The sequence below is a fragment of the Lontra canadensis genome, unplaced genomic scaffold (genome assembly GCF_010015895.1).
Source record: "Lontra canadensis isolate GAN:19392208 unplaced genomic scaffold, GSC_riverotter_1.0 scaffold189, whole genome shotgun sequence".
NCBI classification, from domain to species: Eukaryota; Metazoa; Chordata; class Mammalia; order Carnivora; family Mustelidae; genus Lontra; species Lontra canadensis.
In genome coordinates this window covers 464,934-486,428 of record NW_022631183.1, presented here as the reverse complement: position 1 = coordinate 486,428, position 21,495 = coordinate 464,934, and the positions used below count along the sequence as shown (strand labels likewise).

At 46.2% G+C, this 21,495-nt stretch overlaps 2 protein-coding genes across 2 annotated transcripts in view; one reads left to right on the top strand and one right to left on the bottom strand.

Moving 5' to 3' along the window:
* The first annotated feature begins 676 nt into the window (after positions 1–676).
* On the top strand, positions 677–14,725 carry SLC23A1 (solute carrier family 23 member 1). Its single transcript, XM_032847541.1, has 16 exons — positions 677–800; positions 1,943–2,004; positions 2,622–2,756; positions 3,213–3,370; positions 4,106–4,194; positions 4,322–4,389; positions 4,575–4,756; positions 4,868–4,988; positions 5,257–5,413; positions 5,721–5,868; positions 6,414–6,519; positions 6,725–6,854; positions 6,956–7,099; positions 7,555–7,650; positions 9,946–10,212; positions 14,707–14,725. Exons 1-15 carry the CDS (start codon positions 719–721, stop codon positions 10,191–10,193), a joined length of 1,926 nt encoding a protein of 641 aa, XP_032703432.1. The 5' UTR covers positions 677–718; the 3' UTR covers positions 10,194–10,212; positions 14,707–14,725.
* Positions 13,192–21,495, bottom strand: part of PAIP2 (poly(A) binding protein interacting protein 2) — a 27,839-nt gene continuing 19,535 nt past the window's right edge. Inside the window, exons 2-4 of the mRNA XM_032847542.1 lie at positions 18,078–18,241; positions 16,709–16,888; positions 13,192–14,215 (exon numbers count right to left, since the gene is read on the bottom strand). Coding sequence (XP_032703433.1) covers positions 14,159–14,215; positions 16,709–16,888; positions 18,078–18,215 — 375 coding nt within the window. The 5' untranslated portion in view covers positions 18,216–18,241 and the 3' untranslated portion in view covers positions 13,192–14,158. The remainder of the gene's footprint in view (positions 14,216–16,708; positions 16,889–18,077; positions 18,242–21,495) is intronic.

Here is a 21,495-nt window from a genome sequence, read left to right as displayed (position 1 = left end):
TCTCAAAGAAAAAAGAAAAGAGGCACTCAGGCCAAGTCCTAGCCTGAGCTAGGGGATTCAGATTTGGGGGTAGAGGCAGATCATTGCTAGAAAAATAGGAGTGCTCCAGGCAGGCCCTAACCCCTCCAATGTCTGTGAGCTGTACAGCAGCCTGGCCTCCTTCATTCCATTACCTGCTCCCTCTCTGCCGGAGGCCCCTCCTCCCTGACCTTCACCCCAGGAGAGAACCCCTTGTCATCAGGAAGAGAGCCAGGGCCCATGGAGCCTGCTGAGCTGTCAGTAGTATCGGGTGTGGAGATGGGAGCCTGTGACACGGACCTGTGTGGCTCTGTGTTATATGGAGGGATTTAGACACACTCGGTAGGTCAGTCTGGGTGCTGTGGTCCATTTGTTTGTGTATCTGAAACCATGTGCAGTGTTGCTGCCTCGTCTCTATGTGGATGGTATGGGCTTATGTTGAATTGAATGTCCATGGGACTGTGCACTTAAGTGTAAGGGGTGGGGCTCTGCCTCCACAGGCCCCTGGGGAGTACTGGGGTGGAGAGAGGTGGAGAGGAAATGCTAAGGAGCAGTTTCAAAGCTTCGAACTGGTCAGACAACTTTGGGACACCTGGGAGCAGGAGCCAAGGAAGCAGAGCAGGAGCTAAGCAGACGATAGGCAGCAGGAGCTAGGGGAAGAGTTGAAGGCTGGACAGACGGACGAATCCACAGCTGTAGCATGAAGCTGCTGCCCAGCTGGAGAGCCCGGCTGCCTGAGGGCCTGTGGAGCAGCGCCTGGCCGTGGGCCCAACAACCCAGAAGTAGGTGGGCCCTGGGGGGCTGGACCTGGGGCAGCACAGTGGGGAGCAGAACCAGGAACCTTAGGCCCAATCCTCACCAGCTGAGGGGCTCCAGCTCCTCAGACCCTCCCCAAGTCCCTTCAGCCAGCTCTGGCCCCCACGGCCAGGCCAGTGGGACTGCCAGGAGGACAAGACAGGCTGAGTCCAGGGCAGGCTTCAGCGGCCGTGGGACAGGCACTCACATGGGGCCCAGTGCTTAGAAAGGTTTGGTTTGATTTGGTTTAATACTCTGCTGTATCAAAATTAATAATACTAAAAAAAAAAAAATTCGTAATACTTTTGGAATGGGGGCCCCAAATTTTTGTTTTGCACTGGGTCCTATAGGTTAGGCAGCCAGTCCTGACTTGGGAGGGTGGGGAGGGAATCATCCTGACACGGGGAACAGACAAGGCTGGGCCAGCCTGGGCAGCTTCTCCTCCAGTGGCCCATCTGTTTTGTGCCTCTGTGACACTGAGGGGTATGTGGCCATATGGGAAAGGCAGCCCTTTTCTGAATCCAGTGGCTGATTTATAGCATGAACTCAGGAGTTCAGATTAACCTGAGTTTTAGGAATGATGTTCTAAAATCTTGCTACTTATGTGACCTCGGTCAGATCACATCTCCCGAGATCTGTTTCCTCAGCAGTAAAAGAGCTTACCGTCGCCCAGTGCCTGGAGTTCAACCTGGGAATACATTTGGCAGGCAGTCATTCCTCATTAAGAAACGTGATTTTGATGATGATAATCATTAACTTGTTATTAAAAAGTGGGGAAGAGTCTCATTCAGAGTGTGACTTATTAAGGTTACTACCATTCTCTTCCCTGTCACCTGGGGCTTGGTGAACTGTCCGCTCCTCATCTGCACCCCGGCACTCTCTTGGAAACAACAGGTCCCACGCCCAGGCTCAGGTGCTGGCAGGGAAGGGCACATGCTCAGGAGAGAAATGGTGACCGAGGATTGGGTGGCCTTTACCACTAGGGCTGGAGTTAATACTTTATCTCTGCTCAGGTCTGCCTTTCGCAATCAGAGCTGGGAGTCTGGTTACAGATTTACTTCGAACAATGTCTGATGTGTGGACTAAAGTCCTCCTTGGCCTTTGTAAAGCCATCCCCTCTTTTCCTCAGGAACTGCTCACAGCTGTGCCCCAAAGATGAGGGCCCAGGAGAACCTGGAGGGCCGGACACAGGTGCTGGGGAATGGGTGGGAGCTGGGTGGGGGCAGGGTTGGGTGGGGGCTAGAGGGCCTGCTCGTGCCTTCCCCCTGGGAAGGCAGAGACACAAGTTCTGATGAACTTGATTGAGAGTGACTATCCCAAGCTGAAAGTAGTAGTTGGGGGATGGGGTGGGGGGGCAGTGAAGGTGTAGGAGTCATCAGCTTTGAGATGGGCTGACTCCAGCTTGAGGGCCAGCAAGGACCACCCACCCCACACCCAGAGCAACCCCAAAGACCTTCCAGTGGCAAGGGTGGGACCTGTTAACGGACTTCAGCCCTCTTGCCCCCTCTCTTGTTGGCTGTTGGGGCCTGCTGACTTAGGGGCCCATTCCCTTGGCTGGAATGCTCTGGTCCCAAGGCCTCCAGGAACCAGCACAGAGGACTTATCCCTGCACAAAGGAATGTGAGGAGGGAGCCAGGGGTAGTCAGGCTGAGAGACAGCTGGGTGGATGAACTGTGAGGGAGGGTGGGGCTTGAACGCTGTACTGAGCATCTGATGGGCCACTCAGGCCATCTGATTGATTTTGGGGCAGCATGAACCTGGCTGGTCCCTTTCACTCCACCCTGAGTTACTTCTCTCTGCTGCCCTAGCATGAGTCCCTGGGCTCTGCAGGGAACTCCGAGAGGGATCCCACGGAGTCCCTGCCCAGAGAGCCCAAGTTTGACATGTTGTACAAGATCGAGGATGTGCCACCCTGGTACCTGTGTATTCTGCTGGGCTTCCAGGTGGGTTTCCCCACAGGGCCTCCCCACCCCCATTCTGCATGCTTCCCAGGATCCTAGCCCGCTTCCTTGGCAAGATAAACTTGGCAAGTTTATCTTGGGCAACAGAAAGAGAAACTTAAGGTCAACAGCTGTGACTGTCCCAAGCTGGCATGGGGAGGGGGTTTCTGATGGGGCCTGAAAGATCTTCCCTGGGAATATGTGTCACCTGCCAGGCAGAATGTCAGTCACAGGGGAGAGGACCCACTCCACAGAAGCCACAGAATATTTGGGGGTGAATTAGTACCCCAAAGAGAGAGGTGAACGGTAGCTCTCTGGGAATCCCTGTATGAGTGAGCTCACCCGGGTGAGCTCCTTGCCAGGGGCAGTGTGGGTTCAGGCCCCCTGAGGCAGGTGTGAGGATCACTGGGGTCTCCCTGGTTTCCAGGGAGCTGCCTCACGCACTCTCCCTGCACCTAGCATTACTTGACATGCTTCAGTGGCACCATTGCTGTGCCCTTCCTCCTGGCTGAGGCACTGTGTGTGGGCCGGGACCAGCACATGGTCAGCCAGCTCATCGGGACGATCTTCACCTGCGTGGGCATCACCACCCTCATCCAGACCACACTGGGAATCCGGTGAGTTGCCCTGCCCCCGCCCCGCACCCCACCGTGAAAACACACACAGCAGGAGCAGGTGGTTTCTCTTGAGGGCTCTTTTGGGGGCTGGGTGGGGGGCGAGAAAGCTGCTAAGTGCCCCCACCTGCTCCTCCTACTCCCAAGCCAGCCTTAGAGCGAGGCAGTTGGGATCCTACCTTGGGGCCCTAAGCTCCCCAAAGGCAAAGAGTTGGTGGGTTTAAAGGAATGTACCCTTAGCTGGGCTCTCCCTGTTAAGCCCTACTTTGGTAATGAGGACCACCCACTCCCAGCTTTTAGGTTCTTTGTGGGCCTTTTCAACGGCCCATCCTCCTGGGGGCCCCCTGTCCCCAAGCGCACAGCTCAAGGTCTGGGTGGCCAAAAGATGGTTGTGTGGTGGGAGGATGGAGGAAGGTTGTGAGTGGAACTTGGGCGCAAGAGCTGAGCTGTCTACTTCCTTGCACGTGGCTCCTCACAGTGCAGGAGCTGAGAAGGAAAGGGGGAAGCTTGTGGACCAGGGACTCCATTAGTTTTCTTCCTTGGGCCCCCAGAATTAATAGTCCTGCCTAGGGCTGCAGTGACTTCTCTCAGGTCTGCCCTGTCCCTTGTCCATCTGTGTCTGCTTCTGGGTATGATTCTGTCTCCTTCTCTTGGTGCCGCTCTTTCCCCAGCTCTCCTGTCTCTGTGTCCTTGCCCACCCCTGACCCCATCCCTGCCGCTCTGTGCCTCTCTGTCCAGGCTGCCGTTGTTCCAGGCCAGCGCCTTTGCATTTCTGGTCCCAGCCAAAGCCATCCTGGCCCTGGAGAGATGGAAATGCCCCCCGGAAGGTGGGCACACTTCTGGGCGCTATGTTGGAAAGGAGAGGCTCAGGAGCACTGAGGTGCATTCATGGCAGCATCTTCTCTTTCTCTCTCTGTTCCCTGGCCATGTGTGTGTTCCTGTCTCTGCTCCCAGAGGATATCTACGGTAACTGGAGTCTTCCCCTGAACACCTCTCATATCTGGCACCCACGGATACGAGAGGTGGGTTTGCACCTGGGGTAGAAGAGACCTGGACCCGAGGAGGGGGCTAGATGGGAGAGGAGCCACTGCTGATTTGGAGGATTCAAGGTGGTGGTCCAAGAGCTTTCTTTTTTTTTTTTTTTTTTTTTTTTTTTTTAATGTAGAGGAGATAGCCTCTATGTTATAGCTGGTCTTTGCTTTTCTAGGTCCAGGGTGCAATCATAGTGTCCAGCACGGTGGAGGTGGTGATCGGGCTGATGGGGCTGCCTGGGGCCCTGCTCAGCTACATAGGACCTCTCACGGTCACCCCCACTGTCTCCCTCATTGGCCTGTCTGTCTTCCAAGCTGCTGGTGACCGAGCTGGTTCCCACTGGGGCATCTCAGCTTGGTGAGCAGACACCAGGCCTGATCCTTGTCCAGCCTTAGCCCTTTCACCCCCTTCACGTCCTGTCCCTAGCCCAGCCTACCAGCCATCTTTCCTTTGTGCTTCTGCCCCCAGTTCCATTCTCCTGATCATCCTCTTCTCCCAGTACCTGCGTAACCTCACCTTCCTGCTGCCTATCTACCGCTGGGGCAAGGGCCTGACTCTCTTCCGCATCCAGATCTTCAAGATGTTTCCAGTGAGTGAGGAGATGACAGGCGGCTTGGGGCTGGGACTAGGGCAGGGGCTGGACTTGTGTCCGGGGCAAAGGTTGGGGGGCAGGTCCAGGACAGCAAAGGAGCTAGAACCAGAGCACAGATGAGGTCCCAGTCAGGGGCCAGAGCAGGGATGGGGGCCCAGGCCTGAGCTAGGGCAGGGGCGGAGGCTAGGGTTGAGGTAGGGGCTGGTTACCCCTGGACCAAGACCTCCCAGACCCTCAGTGCTCTCCTCACCCCACCCCACTTCAGATTGTGCTGGCCATCATGACCGTGTGGCTGCTCTGCTACATCCTGACCCTGACAAACGTGCTGCCCTCAGACCCCACAGCTTACGGCTTCCAGGCGCGGACAGATGCACGAGGGGACATCATGGCTATTGCACCCTGGATCCGAATTCCCTACCCCTGTGAGCCACCCCACCTGGCCCCCTCTGCCTCCAGCTGAGACCATCTAAGGGGCCCCTGATGACACCAATCCAGTTGACGACATAATGAGCATTAGGTGCACATTTCTAGTGTGCCAGAGTGTTTTCCTCAAAGCCTCACTCCAGCTTCACAACTCTGAGGCATCCCAAATGAGCTCTCAGGACTGTCTAGCCCCCACCCCAGGTCGAAGTCCCTTCACCCCCCACATCCCCCCACATACTGCCCAGTCCCCTCCCTGGCCCACCCAGCGGCAGTGCATCCCCCCGCTCCTATCTCCTCCTGATCCAGGTCAGTGGGGCCTGCCCACAGTGACTGCGGCTGCTGTCCTGGGAATGTTCAGTGCCACACTGGCAGGCATCATTGAGTCCATCGGAGATTACTATGCTTGTGCCCGCCTGGCGGGTGCCCCACCCCCTCCTGTACATGCCATCAACAGGTATGGCCGCCTGCCCTCTCCCGCCTCTGATCCTCTCAGGGGCCACTCGGGAAGCAAATGTAGGGACATGGTGGAGACCCAAAAGTGTGGACTTGGTCAAGTACTAATACGTTCAAGACCTTGTTCTCCATACTTACGAAATGGGGATGCTCTCATCATTCAGTCTGAGTGCTTTGAGTCGCTGAGGTAATGAAGCCTAAGGGAAACTATTTGACAATCTTCAACGTGCCTGGCCCTCCATGTGCATTTTCCTATGCAGTCTACTAACTATTCTGAGACAGGTACCCTTATTATCCGCATTTTACAGACGAGGAAACAGAAGCCCAGAGTCACCTAAGGGAGTAAGTGCTAGGGCACTGGGACTAGTGCTTGGATGTGGGCACTTGGCTCCCAGACCTACTTCTGGCCTGTAGTGGGGAGTACTACAGACAGATAGTTGCAGCTTATACTGTCCCCAAGAAGGCATGCAGCCCACCCAGGGCGAGGGGAGGACACAAGCCAGGGCAGAGGCTGGACCAAGCCCCTAACTCACCCTTTCCTTACAGGGGTATCTTCACCGAAGGCATCTGCTGCATTATCGCAGGGCTGCTGGGCACAGGCAATGGGTCCACATCGTCCAGCCCCAATATTGGCGTTCTGGGGATTACCAAGGTGCCACAAGCCAGAGCCGCACAAAGTGCCCCCCCCCACCATTCCTTGTACTGCAGCCCCACCCGACCTATGAGCCATCCAACCCCACAATGAGCCTGGGGCCCTTTCATGCTCGATTTTGTGACAGGCCCTGCCTGCCTTCCCTCCGCAAGCTCAGCCGCCCAGGTCCGTCCAGGGCCTAACCCTAGCCCCGGCTCCCATGCAGGTAGGCAGCCGGCGTGTGGTGCAGTACGGTGCGGGCATCATGCTTGTCCTGGGCACAATTGGCAAGTTCACCGCCCTTTTTGCTTCACTCCCTGACCCCATACTGGGGGGTATGTTCTGCACCCTTTTTGGTGAGTGGTGTGTAGCCAGTGGGTGGGGGTGGGAGGCGCTCTGCGGTGGAGGAGCCCACCCTGCCTGTGGGGCAGCTCCAGCAGTTATCCTGCGCCCTCAGGCATGATTACGGCTGTGGGGCTATCCAACTTGCAGTTCGTGGACATGAACTCCTCCCGCAACCTGTTTGTGCTCGGATTTTCCATGTTCTTCGGGCTCACGCTGCCCAATTACCTGGAGTCCAACCCTGGCACCATCAACACAGGTACCCCCACTAGTCAGAATGTCTGGGGGTGGGGGAGGTGTAGTGGGCTCTGGGCATGGGTCTTTCCCTCAAAGGCACTCTGCAACAGCCACAGATCCTGCCCAACCCTGGATGTGAAGCAGAAGCTGAGAAGTGAATGAGCAGCTGTCCTTTATTGAGACACTTTCTATGGACAGGCATGGAGCTTTACCTGTGCTCATTTAATATGTACAACAGTTCCTCAAGACAGATACTACTGTCCTGTCCACGTGACAGAGGAGGAAAGAGGCTCAGAGAAGTTAAATGATGTGTCCCAAGACAACAAACCTGGGATTATAGGTGTGAACGTTGGGATTTGTACCCTTTCATCTCCATGCCTGCTCAAAGAAGTCAACAAGCTGCACAACTGGGAACAAAGTCCCTGAGCTCTGTCTCCAGAAGCCAAGATGCCCACTGGCCCTTGGCCTATTCCACAGGCATTCCTGAAGTGGACCAGATTCTGACTGTGCTGCTGACCACAGAGATGTTCGTGGGTGGGTGCCTCGCTTTCATATTGGACAACACAGTGCCAGGTATGGGTCAGCCCTGGGAGGGACACACAAGACTAGGCTGGGCTCATCTGCACTCCAACAGATGGCCCCACAACCACAAGTGTGGCCAGGACCCAGGCAATGAGGGCCCTGCAAAGAGAAGCAGGGCCACTTGGGCTGAAGAGACCACTGGCTGGACAGAGGCACAGACATGCTCTACAGGTCTTGAAGAGGGTGGGTCTAGGGGAGTCATTCCCCAGCCCTGTGAGTTGTTTCCTCTCCATTTCTTGAGAGCCACCAGGGGAAGAGTGCCTTTGGGAGCCTTTGCTTTCTTCCATTAGGCCAGATACAAATGAAGCATCAATCTGGGTGCTAAAACCCACTCCAAATATGCCAGTAACCCATCATGCTTGACTACTAGGAGAGCCCCTAACATTCTCTTTGGTATCAGGGTTTTCACAGGGAGGATACTTAGTGTGGGCCCCTGAGAACCCTTCCGGCCAATGTTTAGATGTCCTGTAAAATATAAAAATATAAAAACCAAATGCCACCAATTGTATTAATTGACATTGTATTAATGAGTAATGAATTTTCCATGTTCTAATGAGTAACAAGCATAGTTAACATTTACCAAACATTTACTATGGGTCAGGCATGAAACTATGTCTCGCTTCACTCTCAAAAACCATCCTGTTAGGCAAAAACCATCAACACCATTTCGCAAGGAAACAGAATCACAGATGTTAAGTGACTCACCAACGTTCACAATGTTTGCAGATTTAAAAGGTCACAAATCTGAGACTCTAACAAAGTCCATTGGATGCAGTCTATGGCTTGTGTCCCAGCCACTGCACCATACTGCCTCTGTTGGAGGGTTTCAGGGGACCTGGAAGACCAGGGAAAGCTCTGTGGAGGCAGAGGTTAAAGACTGCATCAGTCCAGGGAGATGAGGGATGGGAGCAGCAGGATGATGGTCCTCCACCCCTCACCACTTACCAGCCTAAACACAGCTGCAGGGTTGGAGCATGGGCAGGAAGGGCCTAGGTGCCATGGCCCTTTTAGGGATTTTAGCATCCGATGATGTGATAACTCTTGGTAGCAGCTACCCCAAGGACTAATGGGAGGTACCTGCCCCTCCCCATTGAGAGAAAGCCAGGCTGCGGACCAGAGGTAAAGAAGTGGCAGCCTCAATGCCCAGGGAATATGGGGAGATGGAAGGCCTCAGGTGGACAGCTGTATACAGAGGGGCTTCTTTGTGATCTGGATAAAGCTACCCAGATGTTAACAGCCTCAGACTGCGTGAAGTCCTCACATCCCCATCCTTCAACCCAACTGCCTATCAGCAACCATCTCTTCCAGGGATCATTATATGTTGTGCTACAAAATCCTCAGTAGTCCTTCAATGTGCATTGATGAATCTGAAGCTCCGAGTGGTCAAATCACTTGCCTAAGGTCATGCAACCTGAATTCACACCCAGGTCTGGCTAAATCAGAATTCCTTAATTATGGAATCACATACTTTCTTCTGTGTGATGGCATTTTGCTGATGGGCCGCTTTGCATTTGCTCTTTCCCCATCTACAGCCCAAACTTAGAAGGGCAAATTAGTTCAGCAAATGCTAGTGGGGCTAGTAGAACCCCCCTTCCTCTAGATTTACACTGCATCATTCTTCTTCCACCCCAGTCCTCTTGTGAAAACCTGAGACCTCAGGCACCCCTCCCCTACCTCCTGAGGGAGCATTTCCCCTAGATGTAAATAATCTTTTGTGTATCCATACTACCAACAAAGATTTTACTTTGCTTGACTCTGAGGTTTGTATTATAAAAATGAGTTTATTTTCCAAATATGGATTCCTAATATTGAATATTAATACTGATTATAGTGTTTCTCAATAGCCCTCCTTGACCCCAAAGCAGACTGGGCACTATTGGTCCTCATCAGCTTAGCACATTCTAGCCCCATACTAGAGATGTTAAGTTGCCAATTAACCTTTCTGCCTGTTTCTTCATAAAAATATGTATAATAGTGCCTGTATACCTTCCACAGTTATGTTTTGAAGAAATGAGATGATGAAATTAAAGCACTTAGCACAGAGCCTGGCACACTACAGATACACAATAGATACTAATTAGAATCAGTATTACTTTTAGGGTTTCCTAGAGTTCTGACCATGTTAAGATCTGAGAAATCATGGATTCAGTAACCTTCCAGTCCCAGAAAATACTTGAGAATGAAGACAATGGATTCCAGAAATCTATCTCAGGACTAGGTTATGGAGGTATGGAACGGAGATAGTGGAGGGCTGCTGGCCCTGACAATCTCACTGCTCTATTTCAGGGAGCCCAGAAGAACGAGGTCTGATACAGTGGAAAGCTGGGGCCCATGCCAACAGTGAGATGTCCACCAGCCTCAAGAGCTATGACTTCCCCATTGGGATGAACATTGTAAAAAGGATTGCCTTTCTGAAATACATTCCTATCTGCCCAATCTTCAAAGGATTTTCTTTAAGGTCGAAAACCCAGCCTCCAGTTTCAGAAGACATTCCAGAAAATATACAAACTGGATCTGCATGCACCAAAGTCTAAAAAATTACTCCTAGTAAAGGTAGGATGTGTGTTAAGACTGTCTTTTGTAGGAGGGTTAAAAAAAAAACAAAAACAAAAACAAAAAAAAAACAACACAATATTTTTATACTTTAACCAAAAAAAAAACAAAACTACTCAGCTTCTGTTTTTGTGACCTATTTGACTAAGGGAAAGGTACACTGTGTAAAACGTCAATATACAGATTTTGAGTGCAATTCCTTAACCATTTCATAATGAGAGTAGAACTTTCCAACTGGTGTGGGTCACTAAGAGGTTACAAGTATGCTGACATATTGACCTCTTCAGCCTTCTGGGTGTCTATGCAGGAAATGAGTCAACCTCAGCCCTTGAGCCATAAACTCCAGCCACAGGTAGCCCCATCCGTGTACTCCAATATGCTAAAAACAAAACAGAACCCAAAATCCCATAACACTTTATGACATGAAATAGGTTGAGAAATACACTGCACAAAACAGGAAACTTTCTCTCATATATGCTGCCTTGTTTCAGTAGTGATAACATAAAAATCCCTAAAATCGTAACAGGATAACTTCAATTACCCTAAAACTATGCCACATGGGCGTGATGGGATGATCTGTCCAAAGTTCTTCAAAATGGAATAGCTGATGCTCTCAAACTTTCCATCTCTACCTGTAATGCAGATGCCTGACTCTCCAGTTAAACAGCTAAGTAGTTTTAATGTGCAGTTTCCCTAAAAAAATCAAGAAAAGTTCCAACAGGGCACCTGGGTGGCTCAGTGGGTTAAGCCCCTGCCTTTGGCTCAGTTCATGATCTCAGGGTCCTGGGATTGAGGCCCGCACCGGGTCTCTGCTCAGCAGGGAGCCTGCTTCCTCCTCGCTCTCTGCCTGCTTCTCTGCCTACTTGTGATCTCTGTCAAATAAATAAATAAAATCTTAAAAAAAAAAAAAAGAGTAGTTCCAACAAAATGAGAGCTAAGCCTACAACATAGCTTTCTTGTAAAAATAATCACTTAGGGGCACCTGGGTGGCTCCGTGGGTTAAAGCCTCTGCCTTCAGCTCAGGTAGTGATCCCAGGGTCCTAGGATCCTGAGATGGAGCCCCGCATCTCTTGGGCTCTCTGCTCGGCGGGAAGCCTGCTTCCCCCCATCTCTCTGCCTGCCTCTCTGCCTACTTGTGATCTGTCAAATACATAAATAAAATAAATCTTTAAAAAAAAAAATCACTTAAGTAGAACTTTCTATGTACCAGGGACTCTCGTAAGTGCTTAATTAACTACAGACTCCTGAGACAGACACTGTTATTACCACCATTTTATTTTTAAATTTTATTTTTTTAATAATTTTTTAAAAAAGATTTTAGGGGTGCCTGGGTGGTTCAGGTTAAACCTTTGGTTAACCCTCTGCTTTCGGCTCAGGTCATAATTTCAGGGTCCTGGGATCGAGCCCCACATTGGGCTCTCTGCTCAGTGGGGGAGCCTGCTCTCCCCCCGCCACTGCCTGCTTCTCTGCCTACTTGTGACCTCTGTCAAAGAAATAGGTAAAGTCTTAAAAAAAAAAAAAAAGTTAAAAAAAAAGATTTTATTTGAGAGAGAGAGTACAAGTAGGGGGAGGGGCAGAGAGAGAAACAGACTCCTCACTGGGCAGGGAGCCTGACTCGAGGCTCAATCCCAGCACCCCAAGATCATGACCTGAGCCAAAAACAGATGCCTAACCAACAAACCACCCAGGTGCCTCTTTATTTTTTTTTAGTAATATCCTCACCCAGCATGGAGCTCAAACTCACAACCCTGAGATCAAGAGTCATGTGCTTCCAACTGAGCCAGCCAGGTGCCCCTGTTAATTCAACCATTTTAAACAGGTGGAAACTAAGGCATAGAATGGTTAAGTGACTTGTCCATGATCACTGGATTCACATCCAGAAGTCTGGCTAGTCTGTGCTCTTAACCATTAGGTTACAATGCCTCTCTAATTCAGGTTTATAATCTCCAATTACACTACACTATGGCAATCTGGCACTATGTGGAAATGAACTCATTTGCCCCCTCCTGACCTTAGAGAGAATCTGTAAGCCTTATACATTTGGCAGCCAGCTGTGTCACTTGTGGTACTTAGCTATTAAAGACAGAGGGGACTGGCTGTATCATGGCTCCAAAAACCTTGTTTCAGAGTTTCTTAAAGATCTACCTATTTTGGGGTGCCAGGTTGGCTCTGTCAGAACATGTAACTCTTTGATCTCAGGGTTGTCAGTTTGAGCCCATGGAGATCAAGAATCTCATGCTCTACTGACTGAGCCAGACAGGCACCCCAAAATTACTAAAAACAACAACAAAAAACCTACCTGTTTAGTTTCTTTTAAGGGAGCTACTAAAAAACACTAGGGCACCTGGAAAACCAAAGGACCACCCCCCACCCTTCCCTGGAGAATGTGAGTCAGAACAGACTACATGGCCTTTTTAATTTTTGAGCCCAACAAACTCAAGCACAGAGGGAATTATCAACAACTAAGTAGGACCATGAAGCAGAATTGTATGGCAGAACCAGAGAACTGCTAGATGGTTGACAGCCTATCCCAAAATAAAGATTAGCCACAAACATTATAAATAAGCTTGTGAGGGGAAAACAGGGATGGTCCAGGTAATCAAAATAGCAAACCAGTCCAATCAGACCAGCAATGACTTGTGACGGGCAGAAGCCAAAGGTGATTATACTAGAGTAAAGTTACTATTATACTGGTCAGTCAAAAAGTTTCTTAACATGGATATCTACAACTGCCCTGACACTGACTGCAGCCCGAAGCAATCAAGGTGGGTTACAGAAGGGGATGCAGGCTTTATTTTACTACTGTATTTTGGACAGATACACGCATAAGGACACACCTGACACTCTGGAATCGAATAAAGCCTGCTCTCAGCAAATCTTGCCAGCAGGGTTGTCCTGAAGTACTGAGCCCACACTAAAGTGAGTATCAATCACCACAGGAGAGTCTGCATTCCAGCACCAAGAAACACAAGCATCAGCTCAGTTCTACTATTATTTATTTTTTTAAATATTTTTGAAAAAATATAATTTTTTTACAATATTTTCAACTTAAACACTATTCACACTGAACACGTATGGCAGCTTAACCTACCCAAGTATGAAGTTTAAGAAGCCAAAACTGTTCTAGCTTTGTTAAAAGAAAAGTTGTGCTGTAGACTATTGTAGTGATGGTTAACAAAGCAAGGAAAAGCACCACTCAAATCATGTTACCATTACTTTGTTCAGGGGATTATGATGGGCCAAATGTTTGCACTTCACATAGGGAGAGCTATGATGCAGTGACTCCTCAGAAGAAGATGCAGTTCTCAAATTACATACTTCCTCAGATGTAACATTAGAAGAACTACTTCCTAGGTGAAAAATACCATCGAAGCCAGGACTAGTTATCATCTGATTACTACCCTTATAACCTCAGTAACCAAAGACATACTTGTCTATAAAGAATTATTTCAAATTAACGAACAAGGCCTTCTTCAGAAAAAGGAGATCCTTTTTGATAGTTACAAATGCAAACTGAAGTCTGAACTTAGAAATATACCTAACAACTAGAACTTAATTTAAATGTACTCATTTTTTAAAAGTTTAGACATCAACAAGCATTCGCTAACCCTAAGGGACTAGTTTAGCCTCAAAAAAGACAATTCACTAAGATTTAGAGGTCATTTTAATTTGGTGCTTTGTCACAACTTGACTGGTGCTTCTTTCCTTGCTGTCTTCACATCAAGCCATGGGGCCAATCCTATTTTCAGTAAATGTTTGACAGCTTATTACTTAATAACAGTCTCAGCACTTTTATTAAGCATGCAAGACTAACAAAACTTTGGCAATGCATAAGTGTAACACAGTGACAAGAGAGAGCTTTTACAATTAAGTCTTCTAATACTGCCTTCACAGTGTGGAAATTGTGCTACATCCACCAAAAGAGGGCCCCGTCTACTCAAATATTTTAGTACTTCACCCCAGGAACAAACTCCTTTGCATTTGGATTCAGATTGCTCTTGACCTGGAAAATAAATACATAAAAAAAAAAAGCAAATTCATTAACAGATGGCTTCAGATATTTAGAAGCATTCAACCCAGATCCACATGCAAAAATATCTTCCAAAAAATATAAAACAAAAGAACTCAGATTGTAAGGTTAAACTTAACCCCCAAAATCTATCTATAGCAGGGAAAGAAAGAACCAGAGATAAACTATGTATTTATATGAAAATTTATCACCTTCTAAAATGAAAGTAGGAACTGAAATTAAATTTGCTAAAGGGTAACCAGAAACCCACTAAGTTCATACAAACTGAAAAGGTGTCACAGAATGAGGAATTCTGTTCATTTAACTATATTTGATTTTAACCATTTCATACTACGCAAAAATATTAAGGGTTGAAATGATGATTAAAGTAGACTGGAGAATTGTTTATGGATTAATTTTGCTCATGATCCTCACTAAAAACATGGAGTTATCTTTCTAAAATTGTTGTATTCTAATTCCCACAGGAAGCAAGGTTTGTAACAGGAAAAGAAAACTACATGGGGAATCAGAAGACCAAAGATGGAATTTCGTCACTGTTCCTAACTAGCTTCCTATGAAAGGCTGGATAAGTCACTTTCCCTGGGACTCTTAAAAGAAGAATGGGCCAAAGTCTCTAAGAGCCACCATTCTATACCTCTAAATCTTTATTTTCCTAGACAGACATGTCAGTATACTGAAAATAGCTGGAAATTTGCCTCCACCACAGTTGACAAAAGATGAAAAGAAATCAAAATATATTCCAGGCCCTGAAATGTAGGAATGCTGAGAGGCTTTTAGAGGGAATCTGAACCCCCTATATCACTTACTTCAAGACCAAAGCATATTAAATAACATGTTAGAGCAATAATTTAATTTTAGTTTCATAATTATACACAACTATTTCCTTGGACAGGACATACATAGTCTTACTTCTCTCAAGTGAATTATTTCTGAACTTTAAAGTGTGAGGTTTAAATTAAAAAGCAGTGTTCTTCAATGTGTCTTTTGGCAGCTACAAAAGAATGAGAAGGAATTAACAATTTCAAATAAACCAAGTCGAGTCGAACAAACCAGTTTCTAGGCAATTATACTGGGTCCATATTAAAGTTATACATTATGGGGCACCTGGGTGGCTCAGTGGGTTAAGCCTCTGCCTTCGGCTCAGGTCATGATCTCAGGGTCCTGGGATCGAGCCCCACCTTGGGCTCTCTGCTCAGTGGGGAGCCTGCTTCCCCTCTCTCTCTGCCTACCTGTGATCTCTCTGTCAAATAAACAAAATCTTTGAAAAAAATTAAAAAAAAAAAAGTTATACATTATGACCAGCAAAGGACTTTACTCATCAGAGTAACCAGGATTATTTGTGGAATGACTAATGCAGGCATAAGCAAGCATATCTCAATGGACTATTCATATCACACATCTGCTCAACTGGGTTACTGTCATTTACTGCAACAAGTCTATACTACAATGTAAAATGTTCTTCAAATAGCCCTTTAGAAGAATGGTTCCCAAATGCCTGATGGGGCAGGCTGGCAGTATGCACTAGGAGTGCTTTTTAAAACTCAGCATGCCTAGACAACTGATTTTACAAGTCTGGGATGTAGCTGAGGGACTTATTTTTCTTTTTAATGTTTCACAGGTAATTATGATGTATCGCCAGGGTAGGAAATCACTGCACAGTGAAAAGACAACAACTGCAAAAAATATTTCAGAGTCTAGGAGTAAATTCCAAAGAACTATCTTGTAAAAGCAATTAGAGATTGTCAATATGGTCAGAAAGGTCAACATTAGGACTTCAAATCATTTTATCTTAATTTTAGCAAACAACTCTTCAGGTTCTATCCTTGTACTAATGTTTATTTGTCGTAATTCCTAAAAATACCTTTTACTGCAAATATACCATCCCCAGCAACAAAACATGGAAAATAAATAAAAATGCAAATAAGTTTGTGTTCCTTTTCTGCCAAGAGCTTATAAAAGTCCCTATTAAATCCCAGTTCTAAATGGGAGTTAGTGTAACTCAATGAAAATCTTGGGTCAGGGGGAAAAAAATCCAAATTTTCACCTTTCAGATAAAATTTTGAAAATCTCGCCAAATGTTTAAGGCAAAATTAAAGAGCAAAACCTCTTTATCAAGCTACTTTTGTACAGGCAAGTCACATGGACATACTGTATACTTCTTTTGGATTAATGCTTTAAGATATTTACATATCCTAGGACAACAGTTATTAAAACTAAAAGCAACTGCAAGAAGTTTGTTAGTCTGCAAGAAGTTTGTTAGTCTGAGACTAGCCCCAGAGTGTCGTCAGAAGTCACTCCATGTCATAAGTGAGGAGGAGACCAGGAGGCTCCTGCTTCCATAGTAAGAAGCAGTATAATTTCCGAAGGGGAAGAAACTTGTAGAACTCTTCTTAAACAGATGACTGCTGGCTTTTCCACTTATGGGAAGGATGAGCTAGTTTTTAAAAAGATGAAAAATAACTTTACCACAAGATCTTCCAGAGAAGAGCCATCACTGATAACAAGGTCATTAAATTGGTCTTGGATTTGGTCCATAGTTTGTGGGAGATCTCGAGCTGGAATAAACCACTCATGTTCTTCTTCTTCCTCCAGCATTTCTTGGAAGCAGCGTTCAATAAATTCTTCTTCCCATAACTCCTCTTCTATCTGGATTTATAATATATAAAGGGTAATTTATAGAACATTTGGTAAGGCATCACTAGGAACAGCTTAAAATATCTTGAATTAAAGCACTTAAAACCACAATATTGTAACGTTCTCCTCTGCTTCTGTGCCAAGAAAAAGAAACATTTACCACAAGACTAGGGAAGAAGGAGTTTGTGGTCTTTGTCTTAGCAGAATATTCTTTTTTCTACTTAGAGTGATGGGGAAGTAATAAATAACGGAGTGTTTTCACTGAGGAATTTGTCAGAATTACCTGTGATACTTTAAAACTACACAAACCCTAATCTGACCCAAAAATGACTAAAATTCTATAGAAGGTAGGGTTGGGGCATGGGTAATTAAAAACAAACCAAAAACAGATTTATGGTAAAATCAAACTGGCTACTGATTACCAAAGCCACAATCAGGGACGAACTAGACACAAGATGGAAACAGATGGCAGAAATATGGGAATAAAAGACAACATTATGAAAACAGATGGCAGAAATATGGGAATAAAAGACAACATTATCAATGTAAGAGCACGATCTAAAGGTAAAAGTGGTGTCAGGTTTTTAGGCTTACCAAATTAAGAACCTCAAGTAAAAAAAAATAGCACAATTCTGTACATTAGTACCTATGCCCGTCTGCTCCTGATTTATACTCTCTTAAGAGCAATCTGGCTGATGCAAGCAGTAGTTTCCAAACCTAACTGCACAATGGAACCATCTGGGAGGGTTTTTGTTTGTTTTTATTTTTATTTTTTATTTTAAATTAATTATTATATATAATTAATATTAATAAAATATTTATTTTATTTAGTTTTATTTTTTATTAATCTCTACACCCAACATGGGGCTTGAACTCACAAACCTGAGATCAAGAATCCCAACGCGACTGAACCAGGCAGGTGTCCCCGGATCTGGGAGCTTTTGAAAAACAAGTTTTCCAGGCTCCACCCCAGTACTCCTGAATGAGAATATCTGGTGTGGGACCCTGCAAAAAGCTCCCTAAGTTATTTCAGTGATCAGATAAACCTGGTAGTAATCAGCATTCAAATAAAATAGGAGTGGTGGCATATAAATCCATATATATAAGGGACCAGATGAAAAACAAACTATGGGGACAAGTACAACCAAATTGAGGGCTGTCATGGGCTATGAGAAAGATCATGTTTGTACACAAAACTAACTTGTCTGTTGAATTCCTCTTCATTTTCCATCCACATGTACTCTGCAAATGGATTGTCATCTTCATGAGAATGACCATTAATAATCACATCTTCATTGATGATGCTTGGGCTAGTACTGCTGCGACTTGGATCTTTCATGGCTGGCGTTAGTTGTCGTTTTTAACCTTCAAAGAAGAATAGTTAATTTTGTCAGTCATTCTTTCAGTTCTTTTTTTTTTTTAAAGATTTTATTTATTTATTTCACAGAGAGAGATCACAAGCAGGCAGAGAGGCAGGCAGAGAGAGAGACAGAGGAGGAAGCAGGTTCTCCGCTGAGCAGAGAGCCCGATGCGGGACTCGATCCCAAGACCCTGAGATCATGACCTGAGCCGAAGGCAGAGGCTTAACCCACTGAGCCACTCAGGCGCCCCAGTCATTCTTTCAGTTCTTAACTAACGTCTATCACCACCAGGCATCACAGTTAGGTACCAGATGCACGTGATATATCAAGCAATTGGAAAACTTCAGTTTTTTTCTCAAATGATCTTATTGTTTAAGAAATAGCTGCAACAGCCTAGATTCATCTAGTATTTTCTGGTAACCATCGACGGTAATCAACTCTTTGAACGTAACTCCCAAATCATCTGATTTTTAAAATATTAGATATGCCTTACTTTATAAAATAAGCATAATGTGGAAGACTTAAGTCACTAAAAGTTACTTTATGAAAAGCAAATTCAACTTTTAAAAACTGGTATTAAAAAGCCCAGAGACTGCAAATGAAAACAGACTTAAAAAAAAAAAAAAAAGATTTTATTTATTTGACAGAGAGAGAACAAGAGAGGGAACACAAGCAGGAGGAGAGGGAGAAGGGAGAGGCTTCCCCCCCCCCCCCCCCCCCCAGTAAGGAGCCCAACCCCGGGCCCAATCGCAGGACTCTGGGATCATGACCCAAACCAAAGGCAGACACTTAATGACTGAGCCACCTAAGCGCCCCGAAAACAGATTTTAATAACCTCTTGGTTCCTCAGTTCCAAGGAACAGAGTGCTCTGGATCTTTTATTCTTTTTTTTTTTTTTTAAGGATTTATTTATTTGAGAGAGAGAGAGAGAAAGAGGGGGAAAGAATCTCAAGCAGAATCTGTGCTGAATGTGGAACCTGGGCTCAATCTCACAACCCTGAGATCATGACCTGAGCTGAAACTAAGAGGCGGAGGCTTAATCAACTGAGCCATCCTTTTACTATTTTGGATCTTTTGACTTCATAGCATACTCTCTATTTGCTTTATCTCTGTCAAGTCCCTCCATGTCTGGATTTGTCCACTGTACAGTGAGTGTCAAGCATCTAATCTATGCAATATGCATGGTTTTATTTATTTATTTTTTTTAAAGATTCTATTTATTTATTTGACAGACAGAGATCACAAGTAGACGGAGAGTCAGGCAGAGAGAGAGAGAGAGGGAAGCAGGCTTCCTGCTGAGCAGAGAGCCCGATGCGGGACTCGATCCCAGGACCCTGAGATCATGACCTGAGCTGAAGGCAGCGGCTCAACCCACTGAGCCACCCAGGCGCCCCAATATGCATGGTTTTAAATGAGATATTATCTACAGACTTTTTCTCTTTAAAGATTTTGAGAGAACAAGTGTGAGAGAGATCATGGGCAGGGGAGGGGTAGAGGGAGAAACAGACTGACCACTGAGCAGGGAGCCCAATGCAGGACACCATCCCAGGACTCTGGGATCATGACCTGAGCCAAAGGCAAAACACTTAACCAACTAAGCCACCTAGGCGCCCCTACAGACTGCCTTTTAAACTCTTTTATTACTTTTATAGTATGTAATAAATATCTTTCCATGAAAGTTGATGAAACTCCCCTGCTGACAGAAAAACTTCCAGACTAAGTCAAAATGAATTTTCCAGAAGAAAAATGACGGAACATCACAAGTTCACAGTAAAGGGTACATCAAGAAAATGCAACTTTGGGAAGCAGAGAGTTTATTATTATTAACCTCAGCATTCAAGGCATAAAGTAAGTAAAACTCATTATGACGGTCTCAGTGAGGGGGATCCCCTTAACAATGTGAAAGCTATACCTCAAATGAAGTTCCCTAATTTTCCTCCTTGGTTCTCTCTCATCTCCTCCATGAACCATTCCATCGGCATCTCCATCTATCATGTCAAGGTTACTGATAAGCCTACTGGACATATCCTCTCTAACAACATTGTTGGGGGGGGCCAACCCACTCTAATACTTCCTCCAGGCTCCCACCTCCGAAAGGGTGGGCTTCTTCTTCATTGCCCACTGCTCTTCTCCTTTGCCTTCCTGGAGGACACTTTCCATCTTGAGATTGTTTTTCTGCTTCCTCTTTCTGCAGGGATCAGAAGCAGTCTTCCTAGCTTAGCCCTGAAATCTGCTGCACCAATGGACCTAAAGACCTGCTACTGATCAGGGTCAGCTTCTGCGACTTCCTCCTTCCATGGGCTACAGGCTCATCAGTCTTCAAGACAATAGCAAACCCCCGCACAGCCACAAACAACAAACAGACTCCAACTAGCTCAAGCATCCAATCTCTTTTTATGTGAGTAAAAGTAGAGCAGATTCTTATACACTACTCAATAGGTGGTAACATGACCTAACCCAGCTGATATATTGGTGGCTCAAAGTTTGAAGCAGGGGTGCCTGGGTGGCTCAGTCGTTGGGCATCTCCCTTTGGCTCAGGTAATGATCCCAGGGTCCTGGGATTGAGCCCTGCATTGGGCTCCCTGCTCCACGGGAAGCCTGCTTCTCCCTCTCCCATTCCCTGATTGTGTTCCCTCTCTCACTGTCTCTTTCTCTGTCAGATAAATAAATAAAATCTTTAAAAAAATAAAAATAAAAGTTTGAAGCGTAAGTTTCAGATTCTAATTGTAGAAATAAAATTGCTAAACCTGGGTTTACATTTAACAAGAGTCATTTGCATATAAAATCAAACAGCAGTGTGACTGGCACCAAAGGAAGGAATCAGCATACCTAGCATGAGGACAGAGTTTTAAAAATCTTAAGGCCGGGGCGTCTGGGTGGCTCAGTGGATTGAGCCGCTGCCTTCGGCTCAGGTCATGACCTCAATGTCCTGGGATCGAGACCTGCATCAGGCTCTTTGCCCAGCGGGGAGCCTGCTTCTCTCTCTCTGCCTGACTCTACCTACTTGTGATCTCTGTCAAATAAATAAATAAAAATCTTAAAAAAAAAAAAAATCTTAAGACCTGGGGAATCTGCATGGCTCAGTCAGCTAAGCATTCAACTCTTGATCTGGGCTCTGGTAATGATCTCAGGGTCGATATCAAGCCCCAAGTCGAACTCACAACCCTGATATCAAGGATCACATACCCTACTGACTGAGCCAGCCAGGTGCCCCTTCTTTAGATTCATTTCATGGACTTATCCTTAAGACTGTTAGTA